Source organism: Pongo pygmaeus, chromosome Y, assembly GCF_028885625.2.
Source record: "Pongo pygmaeus isolate AG05252 chromosome Y, NHGRI_mPonPyg2-v2.0_pri, whole genome shotgun sequence".
Lineage (NCBI taxonomy): Eukaryota > Metazoa > Chordata > Mammalia > Primates > Hominidae > Pongo > Pongo pygmaeus.
The window spans coordinates 14,440,139-14,457,404 of record NC_072397.2 but is presented as its reverse complement, the minus strand read 5'-3'; the positions used below and the strand labels follow the sequence as shown (position 1 = coordinate 14,457,404).

The 17,266-nt window shown below is 46.5% G+C and overlaps 1 protein-coding gene across 1 annotated transcript; it reads left to right on the top strand.

The window, feature by feature from the left end:
• The first annotated feature begins 8,663 nt into the window (after window positions 1–8,663).
• Window positions 8,664–11,454, top strand: LOC129025817 (testis-specific Y-encoded protein 3-like). The gene is made up of 6 exons (XM_054473382.2): window positions 8,664–9,174; window positions 9,786–9,863; window positions 9,992–10,103; window positions 10,205–10,350; window positions 10,458–10,539; window positions 11,234–11,454. The coding sequence occupies exons 1-6, from the start codon at window positions 8,821–8,823 to the stop codon at window positions 11,254–11,256; spliced, it is 795 nt and encodes a 264-aa protein (XP_054329357.1). The 5' UTR covers window positions 8,664–8,820; the 3' UTR covers window positions 11,257–11,454.
• Window positions 11,455–17,266: the final 5,812 nt, after the last annotated feature.

Sequence of the window (17,266 nt, the reverse complement as noted above, 5' to 3'; positions counted from 1 at the left end):
TCTGTGACAGATAATTTGTTTGGGTCAGTTGGAAATGAGGAGGTCTCAGTGTATGCTTTTACTGTTTCACGTTTGATTATGGGCAGAAACAAATGAATCTTAATATTTATGGGGTCACAGACACTTTTTAAAGGTGATGAAATCTATGGTGATTCTTTCCATAAAAATCTATGTAACATACATCTGTATTTTACTTAGAAACTCAGAATGTGCACCATCAAGTGCTCTGGATAGAGTAGAATGAGTAGTAGTATTTAAGGCAGACAAGATGGGAAGGGGAATCCAAACACAGGAAATGCCCTGTGCGAGAGCCTGGACACAAAAAAGCTCGTACATTATTGGAATCAAACTGAGTATAACATAATTCAGGGTGACTGGAGCATAGCTGGAAGATGAACCAATCATGGCGTAAGATGAAAACAGAAGGCCAGGCACGGTGGCTCACGCCTGCAATCCTACATTTTGGGAGGCACTGGCGGGCAGATCACCTAAAGTCAGAATTTGAAGACCACCCTGGGTAAAATGGCAAAAGCCCATCTCTAATGAAAATACAAACATTATCCACGCATGGTGTGGGGGTGACTGTAATCGTAGCTACTCAGGAGGCTGAGGCAGGAGAATCGGTTAAACCTGAATGGCAGAGGTTGCAGTGATCTGACATCGCACCACTTAACCATTAAACACCAGCCTGGAAGAAAGATTGAAACTCCATCTCAAAATAAATAAATAAATAAATAAATAAATAAATAAATAAAAAATTTAGAAAGGCCGGGAGCGGTAGCTTCTGCATATAATCCCAGCAATTTTGGAGGCTGAAGTGGGCAGATCACTAGGAGTTGGGATTTCAAGATCAGCCTGACCAACTGGGAGAAATCCCATCTCTACTAAAAAAAAAAAAAAAAAAAAGTACAAAATAAGCCCAGCACGATGGCGAGTGCCTGTAATCCCAGCTACTTGGGAGGCTGAGGCAGGAGAATCGCTTGAATCCAGGAGGTGGAGTTTGCGGTGAGCTGAGATCGCGCCATGGCACTCCAGCCTGGGCAACAAGAGCGAAACTCTACCTCAAAAATAAACACACAAAAATGAAACTAGAAGATAAGTATATATCCAGGGATAAAGCATGAAGTATCTCCAATGTCACTCATGCACTTTGTTTACTCAGAGACAACACCAGGATTGATTAAAATTATGCACATCATGTCAACCCTTTTCTAAATGTTAACAAATGTCACTGGAACAGCTAGTACCCATGGAATAGGATGTAACATTCTGACTGCAGGCTTTCACTTGCATTCCCTACAGGTGTTGAGTGTGGAGTGTTCAAACCTCAAGCTTATAGATTCATGAAGGAAAAATTATGTGCATTGAAAATTGAGAACAACTATGTTAAGAACAATATTCCATGAAAGTAAGTTCCTATGTACTCATCTGCTCTTAATTGTATTACACTGTTCTCATGCAGAATGATACAAGTAACAATTATTATTGTTATTACTATTATTAGTATTATGAAATGGAGTCTAGCTCGGTAGTCCATACTGGAGCGCACTGCTGCGAACTCAGCTCACTGAAACCTCCGACTCCTGGGTTCAAGGGATTCTCCTGCTTCAGCCTCCCATGTAGCTGGGATTGCAGGCACCCACCAAAACACCTAAGTAATTTTTATATTTTCAGTAGGGACGTGGTTTCACTGCATTGGCCAGGCTGGTCTTGAACTCCTGACTTCCTGAACCACCCACCTTGGACTCCCAACGTGCTGGGATTACAAGTGTGAGCCACCGCACCCAGCCAAAATTAATATTTTGAAATATTTAGAAATATATGTTCTCGGGCACAGTGGCTCAAGTCTGTGATCCCATGACTTTGGGAGGCCGAGGTGGGTGGACCACTTGAACTGAGGAGTTGGAGACTAGCTTGAAAATATGGTGAAACCCTGTCTCTACAAAAGATACAAAAAATTAGCCAGGACTGGAGGTGTGTGCCTGTGTTCCCAGCTACTGAAGAAGCTAAGGTGAGAGGATTGTTCAGGAGGATCACTTGAGCTCAGGAGGATGAAGCTGCAGTGCGCAGAGATTGAGCTTCTGCACTCCAGTCCAGTCTGGGCAAGAAAGTGAGGTTCTGTCTCTTGTACGTAGGGGTGTGTGCGTGTGTGTGTGTGTGTGTGTGTGTGTGTGTGTGTATACACATATGCCTGTATATGTATACACACACTCATATATACATATATAAGAAAGAGTGAAACTCCCTCATACACACACACAGACACACACACACATACAAACACGCACACAAACATATATTCTTGGCCACCTTAATTCCTCTATAATGGAATTCTGAACAGCATGCTTAAGGGTCAATACCAGGGCCTGCAGGCAGATAGCCTGTGCCAGAACTGTTCAGAGTGGGTTTTTTCACATTATACAGTTTCATCTTCTGAGTACACTTCCTGATCCTATTGTTCCCTTCATATCTTGCATATCTTTCTGGGGAAAAGACCACATGCAGCAATACCTTTTTTTTTTTTTTTTTTTTTTGCTAAGTGTTTTCTTATTATTTGGAGGAGTTTTTAGTCGAAAAATTTCTAAGGACGAAACTTTTCGTCTTTTGGCTCAGGAAACTGCAGGCACCAGTTGCACAACAATATTTAAGAGTAGCACAGATAATAAGTCATATCCATTGCCTTAAACAAAATGTACAGAATTCGGTATTTTTAGTTACACGCGAACACTATATAGGGTTTGCAATTGGTCATTTTTATATTCTATATTCTATTTGATACTGAACATAGAGCGTCAAGAATTGGGGCACACAATGATTTTTCAGTAAATATGCATAGAGTGCTGTAAATATTGAGATTGGAAAACATACCATGTTTCTGCCCTCATCATGTTCTCATTCTATTAAATGTTGTAATAACACAACTTTGAGTCATAAATCTTTCAAAAGAGAAGTACACACAAAAAAGAGCTAGACAAATACGTGGGACATTATGATCATTTAGAGCTTGTATCAGTTACAGCCAGGTCTTCAAGGCCCATAAATGCCAGGATAGAAAGTTTAGAACAAACTGTCTACACAAAGGCAAGTTTTTGTTGCTGTTGTTGTTTTTTCATAGGAAAATAATATCAGAGTTTCACAAAGGTTATAAGACTAACTGCAATATATAGGATGGGTTGAAGATCAGCAAGAGAAGACAGAAGGTGAGTTCTGAGTTTTATTAAATGCTTAAACTAACATATGATGGTGGCCTGGGTAAAGAAAGTTGAAGCAAGGACTGGAAGAAAGAGACAGGTGCAAGAATCATTGTAAAGATAAAGTCCACAAGTCTTGGCATGAGTTTTCAAATTGAGGCTAGTAAAAAATATTGTGGGATTCTTGCCATTCATCTATCCATCAAATTATTCAATGCAACTTTATTAAGATTCTAGATTATTATTAATCTTTATCATTATTCAAGATTATTAAGGTGTATTACTCATTGAATAATAAATATTGCATGCATGTTTATTACTATGCAAAAAGCACTGTGCTGGGTTCTGGAGGTACAGCAATGAATATGGGGTTAATGGTCCCCAACTTCATGAAGCTTTACATAGAGGGAGAGACAGATAATAAATAAAAGACACAAGCAGTCGTAAATGTTGTGAAGGAAATTTTGGGACGCGGAAAGAGAGTAACAGATAGTAGTGACGGTTGGTATAACAGACAGAACTACTGTACATTGGGCACTAAGTGAAGCTTTCTCCAGGGAAGTCTTATGTGATATATCTGAAAGAGCAGCCATTGATAAAGAGGGAAAAAAACAGCTGCCAACCCTCTAAAATAGGAGAATTTTGGCCTAGCTCTGTGTTTGAAGAACAGAGAGTTGCTAATGTGCAGAATAAAGCTGAGAATTTGAGTAAGAGGAAAATGGTAAAGTAACCAGTGGTTTTAATAGTACAGATGGGAATGCTGTCCTTGATAAAAGTAGTTCCAGTGGAATGAGACCAAAACCCAATTGAACTGAACTGAAAAGCCAGTGGGAAGAAATGAGGGAAGTGGGTACAGCGTGCTTAGTGGAGAAAAGTAATGAAGGGGTAGGTGTCAGGGGAGTAAACAACGGGAAAAATTCTAATTTATAAAAGCAATCTAAGAATTTAGATCACAGCTGTATATGTATACTGAGGTGGTAGAGAGGGAGAGATTAACGTACATGAGAAAATAAAATTGACAGCAGTGGATTGCGGTTTCTAGCACCTACAGTTCACTCTCACTTTGCCTGTGAGTTGGATAAATGTCTGAAAGCTGATTGTTTTTCAAAGTTGGTTTCTATTTGGGAAAGAAGGGAGTAGGGAACAACATGACATTGTAAACTGCAAAGCAAAATAAGGATATAGAGTACATAGAGGAAGAAAGAGCTCGGGCACTAGAAGATCTTGTTCCTCAAACCGCATGCTGCCTACTTTGTAGTCTAGCTTGACACGTGAGCCCTACTCCAGTTTCCAAAAGAACAATGATTGTTTCATTTAATCGGACCAAGGGCACTTGACACATCCCACCATATACATCTGTCATTTCAAAGAAGAAAGAGTATTTTAGAACTACAAATAGAAATAATGTAACATTAAGATGAAAATCAAATAACAAATCTAGCTTCGTTGAAAATCTGTCTATACTGATATCTTATTATTTTTTTTAATTCTGCCAAGGATTAGTGAACATATTCTCCCAGTCTTTTGTCTGTATGTTAAAACTTGCTAAACACCTCAAGTCTCGCATAAGAACTACAATGGAAAATGGATCAGTCAGGAGTTCTTCCATACAATTATCAATAAATTATATTTCTTCATACTGAAATTTGTTTTTTCATTATTGTAAGAAATTAACTTTTATATTAATAGTAGGTGATGTAACAAAGCAGGTCTTTAAGGAGATAACTGACACTGGATTTCCATGCCATTACTCAGGTGGCCCTTATTTGCCAGCCAGGTTCCCTCCCTGGACACACACTGAAGGTCCCCAACCATTTTGCGATCTCTTCACATTCCCAGCTCCTGAGGAAGCTCCAAAATACCTGTCCATGAAGAAAATAGAACATTTCCGCACACTGGATCCCAGTGTGGTCCTCCAGATTCCCTGTGAGGTGGACTATCTTGTATGGGAAGGCAGGGCACTGGGAGGGAGGATGTCAGAGACGATAACACATGTCAGGGCAGCCCAGGGTCATGGAAACAGAACAAGACAGTCCCGGGAGAAACATTCTAAAACGGCATAGACCTAGGTGGGCCTCAGGTGGACATCTGCGTGGAGAGGGAGAGGGCCCTGGTTGAGCTCAAAATGAGCCCCAGGTGGTAGCAGATCTTAGGGCAGGGCATGGAGCTGGCAAGTGATGATGAGACAGCTATCCCTTAAGCCCTGCTTCTCACCCACTGACTTTAGCCACATATGCATCCTAGTGGCTTAACGTTCCCCAATCCTGACATGTGGGTGTTATAATTTCCTGATGGGCCTTTCTCCCCCAAACCATGGATTGCCTGGGATTGCTCACTGCAGTCTCCTCCATGATCCTTGGGTTCTCCATGAGGGGCACAGATCCAGGACTCAAAGGCCTCTGAGTTGCCAATCCTTGGTTGCTCGCCTGGCCTCCTCTCTGTTCTGTCTCTAACGCTGTCCTTCCCTCCATGGGATAGAACTGCAAAGCATTGAGCCATAGGCCCTGGCTGATGATCTAGGGGACTGCAGAAGCAGGTCCAGGGGAGTTCAGGTCACAGCTTAAAGCCAGTTCCCCGGAGACCAAGGAATGACCAGCGAAGTCCTTTCCCAGGATGCCCCACGGCGAACCCCACCTCAGCAATCCTGCCAAAACCCGGGCAGTCTTATTCAGCCAAACAACCTCCACCTCCACCTCAGCCATGATGTCTTTCATATGATAAGCTCAGCCGTTGTGTCTTCCAATATGATAAGGTCAGGTAGGAGGTGTACTGCCTGCAGCTGGAGGCTTGACCTTCATGATCCCAGAACCACTGGACTGCAGTGGAATGAGACACTCTGTACCCTGCAGGGAGAGGAGTCAGGAAGGTTCATGCCAGACCTCACCTCCCACACACCAGCTGCCCTACCATGCTGGGAGGCATTCCTTACCGAGGATGCCAACACAGTACTCCTTAATGATGACTTCACTGTCGAAATAGAGATTGTGACGACATGAAATCTTCATCCCGCCGCCGGTAACCGGGATCGCTGAGGTCCTCCACCTGCCTGATCAAGGAGAAAGAGAATGGATTCAATACGACCATCTTATCTAGCTGCGCTGTAGTGAACCACGAGTTTCCACTTTCCAGTTCTCCCACTGAGACAACCCTGGTCCCCAGGGGGACCACAGACTGACTCAGAAACTGGACCCCTCCCACCGACCCAGGCTCCCCAGCCTGACCTACAAATCCATCATGTAGCAAAGCAGGACTTCATCATGGTTTCCGGCCCAGGCCGACATCTCGTGTGCCAAACAACCTACCTCTGGTCAGGAAGCCTCCAGATGATTGGGTGGGCAAGTCTCGTGACGCCCTGCAGTTTTGCAAGAGCACAGAGACTGTGAAGCAGGGCTATCTCCCAGACATTTGGCCTGTCACCGTCCGTTGTTGGTCCTGTGTCTCTGTCTGGCGAGGAGGCAACGGCACAGCTATGGTGGTTTGTGGAGTGGGTGGACCCCGGCCAAGACGGCCTGGGCTGACAAGAGCGGAGAGGAAGAAGAAGTGGGCAGGTGGTTGCAGCTGAGGAGCGGAGGGGCGGGGTGGCACGGGGTGGTGTGAGGCGGCTGCTTCTCCGGGTTCATGAGCTGCAGGAGGCCTTTGTGTGCTGAGTGCCGGACCTGCTCTGCTGATGTCCGGGTGTGTGCTGTCTTCTCATCCTAGTCTCCCTGAGGGGTGGGCCTGCCCACTTGAGGGAAGTCCTGTAGTAAGAAACGGCGGCAGAGTTGTGCCTGGCGCTCCCCATGGGAATTGCGTGGGTGCAAAGGAGGTTATATAGACTCAAGGCCTACACCCCTTTGGGTTCGGCGCCGGCAGGGGGAAGAAAGCCTATCTGGGGAGCTGGTGCCTGCCTTGAGGTGGTCGGCAGCCCCATGCACCGCGAACCCGTCTTAAGCACCTTGTGTTTCTGGGCTGAGCCTGTTGGAAACGGGCACCGAGAGCATGGGGTGGTTGAATGGCTGGCAATGGCAAAGAGACTGCCCGTCCTCCAGGGACGTTCCCAGGGAAACGTGCCCTTCGACTTTCTGCTGCGCGGGAAGGGACCTTGGCGCCGCGATTCTCCCTTGTGAGTGCTGTGCTTGGCTCCCCTTGCCTACCACGTGTTCCCAGGGCTGCTACAAGCAAGCTGCAAGGATATGGCTCTGGCCCAAAAGGCGGAGATGCCCTGTGGCCTGGGGCACTCACGGAGCCCAGCTCCAAGTGAAGGACCTCCAGCGAGTCCATTGACGGCACAGGTGTTCTTGGTCCAGGGCCAGGCTGTGCCCGCTGGCCCTCCTTCTGCCACATCACGTCGGTCTCCTCCTCAACCACCACCTCCACCTCAGCCATTATGTCTTCCACCATCAGCACCGCCTCCTCTTCCAAGGCCGCCTCCTTGCTCTGTACTCCGGCCGTCCTCAACAGCAGAGCCTCCAGCCTGAACACGGTGCCGTCCTGTGTGCTCCCACAGATCCCGGCCTGCGCAGCCCAGCCCAACCTCCGCACCCCTAGGCTCTTGGGGACCGATCCCCCACAGACACCCTCCCTAAAAACCCACGGGCATCGCCCTGCTGAGAACCTAGTCCCACACCCACGTGGACCCAGGTTTCCTGAGGAGCTCCGCTGGACCCGCAGATCCTGCAATGGCCACAGGGCTCGGCTCCCCCGCAGGCTCAACTGTGCACAGGAGCTCAGGAGCCAGAGGCCCAGGCCCTGGGCCTGCAGAGCACCACCAGCAGGCACCGCAGCCACTGCAGCGGGTGCGGGAGCCTCTGGGTCGGCAAGGCATTGCAAAACACCGTGCGCGCAAGTCATCAATGGCCAACCCTGGCGGCCGGCCTCTGGTGTGCCCAGGGCATAGGACAAGAGGCCCTTTGGAATGCTCCTTGGACTGCAGCATCCTCAGGGAGGAAGCATGGTACGCAGAGCCTGTATTTGCCTCGACCTGCGATAGTGTGTGCCGGGGTTCTGGCCTCTACAACAGATCAATTTCACCTTAGCACAAGGAGGCGACTTTCCTCCCACGTGCCCGGCCCGACTCACTTCCCCTAGGCCGCCCCTGTCAACCTGGCCCCAGCAACCAGAGAGAGTTCTCTGGATCTGCAGTATTGCTTCCGTACCATCCAGCTGGCCTGCCTAACGAAGAGAGATGTTTCATGTGTTCATGACACATAGAGATTTTCATGGCTTGCCACACTCAGGATGTCAGGACACAGGGCTGCCGTGCCCACAATTCCAAATGCCACGCAGCCCGTCTGTCCCAGGATGCCGAGCTACCGGGCACAAGCTCCAAGGGCTTCTCGGAGGAGGTTTGGGGAGAGGAGTTGGCGTTAGGGGGAGTTGGAGATGCAGGCCCACCAGTGGCTGTGCCGCCCAGGGAGACGCCCACCGCCCTCCCATTCATTGGCCAGCATGGGAGGAAGGCGGTCGCAGCGCGGCTCCCTGCGCTCTTCCCGCGCAGTCCATTAGGGGGCGCCCGGGAGCCCCGCGCATGCGCACTGAGGGCCCGCTGACCCACTGGGTGCAATAAAGGCTGCGGCCGGGTTCGTGTGGCTCGGTTCGGGCAGCATAGGCCTTGCTCAGTGGGAGTGCGGAGGAGGGCACCGTCTTCAGGATGGAGGCTGTACAGGAGGGGGCGGCCGGGGTGGAGAGTGAGCAGGTGGCTTTGGGGGAGGAGGCGGTGCTGGTGTTGGATGACATAATGGCGGAGGTGGAGGTGGTGGCCCAGGAGGAGGGCCTCGTGGAGCCGCAGGAGGAGGCCCAGCGGGCACAGCCTGGCCCTGGGCCCATGACCCCAGAGTCTGCACTGGAGGAGCTGCTGGCCGTTCAGGTGGAGCTGGGGCCGGTTAATGCCCAAGCCAGGAAGGCCTTTTCTCGGCAGAGGGAAAAGATGGAGCGGAGGCGCAAGGCCCACCTAGACTGCAGAGGCGCGGTCATCCAGAGCGTCCCTGGCTTCTGGGCCAATGTTGTATCCTTCTCAGTGTTTCTTCTGCCTTTCTGGTGGAGAGGTGCTCTCGGGGAAGTGTAAGTAACTTATGGGCAGCTTGGCATCGATGTGACGCCACCTTTGGGGAACAAAGGTGAGTTGCCCCGGACAAATGTGGCTAGGGAAAACTGCAGCAGGCGTGGGTACTATTTTCCTGCGTGCGGCAGAGAAACCCTTGGTGATGCCGAGCAGCAGACGTTTGGGGCATGTTTTTGAAGAACAGAAGCGAGTTCAGACCAGAATAGGTTTTTGTGTGCATCAAGCTATTTTTAAGGCAGTGTGATTGCTCCCCCTTTCTAGTCCGATCTGGGACTGGGCGTCTTCGGCTATAAGCAGGTTCTGCCACTCCTCAGACACCAGCAAGTCTCTGCAAATCGCACCTCCGCATGTCAGTGCAGTCAGCCTCAGAATTATACACCCTCTGTGAAGCCAAGGGGCCTTATTTTAGGGGTAGGGGGAGGCGAAAGGAGGTCATACGTGGAAGCAGATCTGAGAAATCCCCTACCCCAGCCTCTGGGTGCTCTTAGGCCTTCTTCCCTGTTGCTCCTAGCTTCTCCTTCCACCGCATGTAAAGCCTCTTTGACCTAAATCAGATTGCAAACCACCCCCAGATGTCAGCCCTGATCACTGACCAAGATGAAGACATGCTGAGCTACATGATCAACTTGGAGGTGAGGACAGCAAGACTGAGGCTAGAGGGTTTAGTGGGGGAGGGTAAGGGAAATAATTGGTTCCTGTGAGCAACAGTTGGCACCTCACCCAAAAAGGTATTTAAACTTTCTCCACCTTGTCCTGACAGGTGGAAGAAGTGAAGCATCCCGTTCATCTCTGCAGGATCATGTTGTTCTTTCGGAGTAACCCCTACTTCCAGAATAAAGTGATTACCAAGGAATATCTGGTGAACATCACAGGTGACAGGTGGCTCCCAGGATGGGTAGTGGAAGGAAGATGGTGGGTGGATCATTGCCAACGTGATCCAGTCCCCTTCCCACAAAACTTTCTGTCTCTGTAGAATACAGGGCTTCTCATTCCACTCCAATTCAGTGGTATCCAGATTATGAAGTTGAGGCCTATCGCCGCAGACACCACAACAGCAGCCTTAACTTCTTCAACTGGTTTTCTGACCACAACTTCGCAGGATCTAATAGGATTGCTGAGGTGGGTCCTCACTGGGAAACATCAGCAATGACCCTGGTGTGTTCCCACCTGTTTGGGTCACCAGTCTGAGCCCTGATGAGGCGTTTGCCGATTGATTCCCCTGACAGATCCTATGTAAGGACCTGTGGCGCAATCCCCTGCCGTACTACAAGAGGATGAAGCCACCTGAAGAGGGAACAGAGATTTCAGGTGAGCCGTTCAGTTGGAACTGGAGCTGTTTGATGCCCACTATGAGGGGGTTGACACACCTGCCTATTCAGGGAGCCTGGACGCTCGTTTCAGAAATGTAGAAATTGAGGCTGCTTTCCTATATGTAGAAATTCCTTGAGAGGACGAGAGAGAGTGACAGAATCCAGGACATTCATGGCATTGGGCTGAAAAAGGCAGATTAGAGACTGCACTGCAAGGCAGGTTATAGCTGTGAGTCTTAAGCCCAGGGGAGCATAGTCCATTTCCAGAATCACTGAGAAGTGAAGCTGAAAATCATTCACTTCAATCTGTAGCCCTTGATTCCATGGCCGTCAACCCCAGCGGCAGTCATCCTACCTACTCCATGAGATTGGGCTCCCTGAATGTGCCTCCTGGTCATCCCTGTCCTAGACCGCAAAGGATTGTTTAGATTGATGGATTTCCTTGAGCTATTGCCGCATCAGATTTCTGTGTGCTTTTAGTGTACAATGCATCTTGTTAGCTGACTCCCCTCACAGAGAGTACTGGGAATGGGGCAGGTATTGCGGAGAACAGTTTGTAACCCATGGTAGGAGGAAGTTTAAGAGATCACAAATGGGGAAGGGATATCCTTTTCTCAGCGGGCCCTGCAATTAAAACATTTCAAAGTATGGCTGAGAGAAATGCGTTTTGACATGCGTTTGTGTTTCTCTAGGGGACTCCCAGATGTTGAGTTGACTGTGAGGGAGCATCGGACCTTACTTAAAACAGCAGAACTCCTAAAAAGTTACTACCGTATGCAGGATGTCAGTACTCAGCATGGTCTTATGCCCAGGAAGTAAAGGAAAAACCGACCCAGTCACAAAAAAATCAGACAGGAAAAGGGGGTAAACTTGGATTGTATGGAATGCCAAATAAATATTCTCAAGAATGTTTGACTGTGTGTGTGTGTGTTTGTTTCTGTGTGTGTGTGTACGTTTATCCCCTGGATTTGGGTGTCATATTGAATTGATCAATCAATATGCTTTATTTTCTTCATGGAACTGACCCGTCTGTGTTGGAGCTGGGCCTCTAAAATTGTGGAGTGAATGGGTGTGGAATGTGTTGGGATTCTTCCTACAGGACAGAGTTGGGGAGGTCAAAGCAAAAGACAGCTTAGTTGGAAACTTACTTTGTCCTATGGAAGCAGAAGTAGTTCAAGGAAAGGGGTTAAGGTTTCCACAGCCCAGTTTGCTGGGACCTCTAAAATCCTTCATTTTGGGTATCATCATACACAATAGATAAGCACAGGATGATGGAAATCTTGAAGTTCCCTTTCTTGTTGAATTCACGTTCTTTTAAAGGTGAATGCATAATCCTTTTCTGGGACAATCAGCCCCTCAGAACTTCTCACACATCAACGTGAGAAGAAATGGGCAGGTAAGGTGTACGGAGGGACTGTGGGAAAGGTGACAGAGGCATGTGGGAAAGCATTCAGGATATGCTTTTTGGCGTAGATGACTAAGGGAAAACACAGACTGGCAGAAGTGCGGGGAAAGGGGTTGGATTTGTGGAATATAAGATTGCTGGGGAATCCACGCATGGACTGTCTTGTCACTTGATGACACAGGATATGGACGCTCTTGTTGATGTTTACATCTTTAGTTGGGTTAAGCTTTTCTCCACGATTGTATGTTAGGTGAGGAACCAGTAGTGTATGTAGCTACCAACATTACGAGTGCATTTTGTGCTCTTGCAAACTCTAGTGAGGCTCTATTCTCCCCAGTGATTGGCACTGCAGATTGTTTCTGGAGCCCAGGGCCCTCTGATTTTCTGTGGCCTTTTCAGCATACTTTGCCTAAGTTTAATAATGTAAAGAGCAGATAGTTGCACAGTATGTGTTGCAAGCCTCACACAGGAGGACAACACATACAGTTTTCATTCACGGGTGGGTGGCGGCTTCCCATGAACACCTGTGTCTATGCACAAGACGAGGGGTTGCCTGTGTCACTGATGGGTGAGGAGGATTTCAGTGTCGGCGGCAGAACTTTCTTCCCGGTTCCCAGAAAAAACAGTTCCAACATGAGCATCCATGTTGGCCACACACTAGTAGAGTGCTAACATTCCTGTCCCATATGTACTCTGGTCGGCACAGCTTCTGTGAGAAGAGCTATGTTGTTTCAGGGAGGAAGGTTTGACAGTCAAAGTTCATGAATCTGTTGTACTGCCTTCAATACGCATTCCACACCTCCTGCTCGGTATCAGCAGTTGAGCTTTGAAAATCTATAGCCCAGTTTTGCCCCTGCTCCTGGGCACACTGATAATACCATTGTTTTGGTATTATCAGAGATGGTGCTGAATTGTGCTGAATTGTACAGGCTGTCTAACGCTTCTTCCACTGAATATCCGTGCACATGGGCCACAAACGCTAAGGGTACTGATGGATTTGTATTCTGCCTCAGTAACTCTGAAACACCTCTGTTACATCTACTGTCAGGGTCTTTTTCATGTTTAAAGTACCAAGTGTGTGTTTGTAGTTTTTAGTGTGTTTGTAGTTGTGTATGTTTATTTCTCTGCATGGGTTTGTATCTTTCCTCTGACTCCACCTATGTCTCCCCATATTTTTCCACACTACCTGCGGTAATTTGTACATGCCTATCTCTACAACCATGCTAGAATTTGTATCTGTGTCTTTGAACATCTGTCACTCTCTCTCCCTTCCTTTCTTCCTTCCTTTCCTTTACACCCTTCCTTTCTTCTTTCCCTTCCTTCCCCACCACACTCTCTCCGTCTGTATCACCTACCTTTCTGTTCTCTATCTGAATTTAGTTTGTAATTCTGAATCTCTTGGCAGTGGCGTCAGACATCAGAATGTCTGGATGAAATTCCTCTTTGAAAGACTCTGAGCTGAAAGAGATGAGTTCTTTTTGTGAGCCATAATGAACGGTTTATTTCAGGCCAATCTAGCAATGACAGTGTTAAAAACAAATACTGAGCATTGCAGCAAAGCCAAAAGTCCCATGGATTCCACTCATCCCGCTCAGTGTATCGAAAAGGTGGAAAAGTGAAAAAGTGGGTATGCCTGTGGTCTCCCAAGCGGAAGGAGAACTTTCAAGTGATTGTGTCAGATGATTTTCCAGCAGGCAGCTATAGTTCGTAGATACATGCTGCGTAAACACAAGCACGATGATGAAACGTAGAAAATGTTCTTCTTCCTCCATTTCAGTTTTGTATTATCTTTTAACCAACATCATGCATACAGAATTTCTTCACGACATGTCATAATCTATTGTTTAATGAACTCATATCTGAATTATTCATTGTGTCAAAGAATGTCAAACAATCATGATTCGTTATGACCTGCTACAGATAAGTGATAGGAAATAAGAAAATGAGAGCATATAGAAAGGGCACATCGTGGTCTGGGAACTTCACCAAGAGGTTCAGGCTAGCTGAATGCATGTCAGGGATTCAGAAAAAGACACTTGCACTTGTTATTAAGGGCTTTGAATGGAAAAGGAGCACTCTTTTTACATTTATGTCTTTTAAGTCATTTGGGGAGTTTGGTGTATTATTACTTACAGTGTTCTCTCTGCCCTTTCTTATTGTTCTCCCCATCTGGCGCTGTTATTATGTGAAAGCTGGTTTCCTCCATCGGATCGCGTAGGCTCTAATGATGTTTCATTTATTTTGATTCTCCTCACACTACGTAGTTTTAATTTGCCGAATGTGACTCTTTTTTTGTTGGTTTTCCGAGAATGGGTCTTACTCTGTCTTCTAGGTTGGACAGCAGCCCCAGGGTCTTAGCCCACTGCATCCCAGACACCACACACCCATGTGATCCTCTCAACTCAGACTCTCACACAGCTGGCACTAGAGGTGCATGCAACCCTTCCCAGCTATGTATTAATTTAGCAATTGATTACTTTTTGGATATGGGCCCATGTTGCCCCAGGCTCCTCTGGAACTCCTGAGTGCAGGCAATCCTCCCACCTCAGCCTACCAAAGTGCCGGAATGACAGGTGTGACCCATGGCCCTGGCATGGCTTTGAGTTTTTTGCTTTTTTCTTCTACCTCCTCACGTCTTCTTTTCAAACATGCAGTGAAGGTTTCAATTCATGGACTGTAGTCTCCGTGCCTCTAATTTCTATCTTTCAACTCATCGTCAGCATTCATTGCGATTTTCATATTTATAAATTTATATATATATATATGTGCACATATATATTTTTCCTTAACTTACCAAACGATGTTGCATTCTTTCCTGTGTCATGAAAAAGACTTTGATAGAAATGAAAAGCACCGCTTTATAATAAAATAGTTTATTGACATTTATTCTCTTAAGGCGTTTTAAAAATTGTATGTTTATTTGAAACTGTCATATGAAATGATACATATTTATAACATAAGGAGTGTTGTTCAAAAGGTCATATATATTATGCATTGGATACATCCAGCTAATCAACATATGCGTGATCTCACATACTTGTCATTTTTGTTGTGAAAAAACTTGACATGCACTGTCTTAGAATTTTGTTAGAGAAAGAATACATTATCACCAGTTATAGTCAGCAGGCTGAAGAAAATATTTTTAACCTATCCCTCCTTTCTAAGTAGAAATATGAATTCTTGATCCAGCATCTCCTCAGTGCACCCTCTTCACCCCCGCCTTCGGAGTCACTACCTCTGTGAAGTCCGCTTTTTCAATTTCTTATAAGAATGAGGTCATGTGCTAGTTGCCTTTCAGATACCTGGCTTATGTGACTTAACAAAATGGCATGCACACATTCAGCAGATTCACACGCATTGTCACAACTGGCAGGATTTCCTTATTTATTATTGCATTACATTTTTCCATTCCGCGTAGGTGTATTTACCCCATTTTTTTAATCCACTCATCAATTGAGGGACACTCAGGTTGCTTCCGTTATTTTGGCTCTAGGGAAAATGTAATGAGTGCAACAATACTTGCATGGGTGCATGCACACCTTCAACATACTGATCTGTGTACTTGTGGGCGTGCCCGGGTATTTTGATTTGCTGGATCATATGGTGGGTGGTTCTACCTGTAGATTTTTGAAGACTGTTTATATTAAATAAAACCCATAAAACTTCTTGTAATGCCTGCACCAATTTACATTCTCACCAAAAGTGAGCAAGGAATTCCTTTTCTCTGCATCCTCACCAGAAATGAGGGTTTTCTTTTTTCTTTTTTTTTTTCTTGTCTTTTGGAAAATAGGCATTCTGACTGAAGTGAGAAGAAATCTCATTGTGTTTTGATTTGCATTTTCCTGGTGGGTTGGGGATGATGAGGACTTTTTAGTGTGTCCTCTGGACAACTGTATGTCTTAGTTTCAGAAATGAGTATTCCAGCCTTTGCCCATTTGTTTTCAAGCTATTGAGTTGTGGGGAGTTCCTTATGTACTTTGAATATTGACCCATTAACAGATCTATGGTGACCCAATCATTGCTCCCATCCTGTAGGATGCCCCTTCTGTTTCTTTAGTTTTCTGTGTTGTGGTGAAGCACTTTAGTTTGATATGATTACATCCTCTATTTCTGATGGTGTTTACTGTGCTCTTGCAGTCACTTTGAGACCATCATTGCCTACAGAGATGCAATGGAGCTTCTTCCTTGTGATTTGTTCTGGTATTTTTATTGTTTCCTGTCTGACATTGGAGGTTGGTGATAAATTATCCACTTGTAAATTCCTTTATGTGGCTATTCAGTTTGTCCCCAACCTAGTTTATAGAAGATACTTGATTTTTCACTGGGCGTTGTTGCTTCTTTGGGAAAAGGCCGTGACTTAGCTGCAAATGCAGTGACTTAGTTCTGGGCTCCTGTTGTTTTTCATAAGCTCAAGTCTCTGCTTTTCTGCAGTGCTATCCTATTTCGGTACGTAAAGCTTTGTAGTAGTATATCATGAAGTTAGGTAGTGTGATGCCTCCAGCTTTGTGCGTTTTACTGGATTGCTCTGGGCTTTCAGGATGTTCTGCCGTTTCACAGGAAATTTAGGATTCTCAGATTACTTTTCTAAGAAGAATGGGTCATTGATATTTTTACAGGGGTTGTATAGGATCTGAGGATCACTCAGGTAGTATTGATGTCAATGCCATTTAGACAATGTGTTTGTGTGCACATGCTCAGGGCCAAGAGACACTGGGTGTCCTCAGCAATAGTGAGGTGGGCCTTAATGTCCAGCCAGATTGCCTTCCTGGAAACACACAGAGGATCCCCTTCCGTTTTGCTGTCTCTTCACATTTCCTCCCCTGTGAGCCCTGTGTGGTCCTCCAGATTCCCTGTGCGATGGCCTGCCTTTTTTGTGGGTGGGGAGTTGCTGGGTGAATGAGGATGGCAGAGGGGAACAAGCATGTCAGGAGAGCCTGGGTTCATCCAAATGGGACTTGGCAGGCCTGGGAGAGCCATTCTGGGAGGATGTAGACCTGGACAGGCCTCAGGTGGGCATCTGTATGGAGGGTGAGACAGCCCTGGTGGATCCCAAACTGAAGGCCAGGTAGTGGCACGCCTCAGGACAGAGAAGGGAGCTAGCAAGGGATGATGAGGCAGCTATCTCTTGATCCTGGCTTCTTACCCATTGACCTTTGCTAATTATGCCTATTTAGCAGATTAGGGTTCCCCCATCCTGAAATGTGGGAACTACAGTTCCCTTATGGACCTTTCTCCACCAGCCCATGATGGCCTGAGTTTGCTCACTGCAATCTCCTCCCTGAGCCTTGGCTTCTCTATGTGCATCCTAACTCCGGGACCC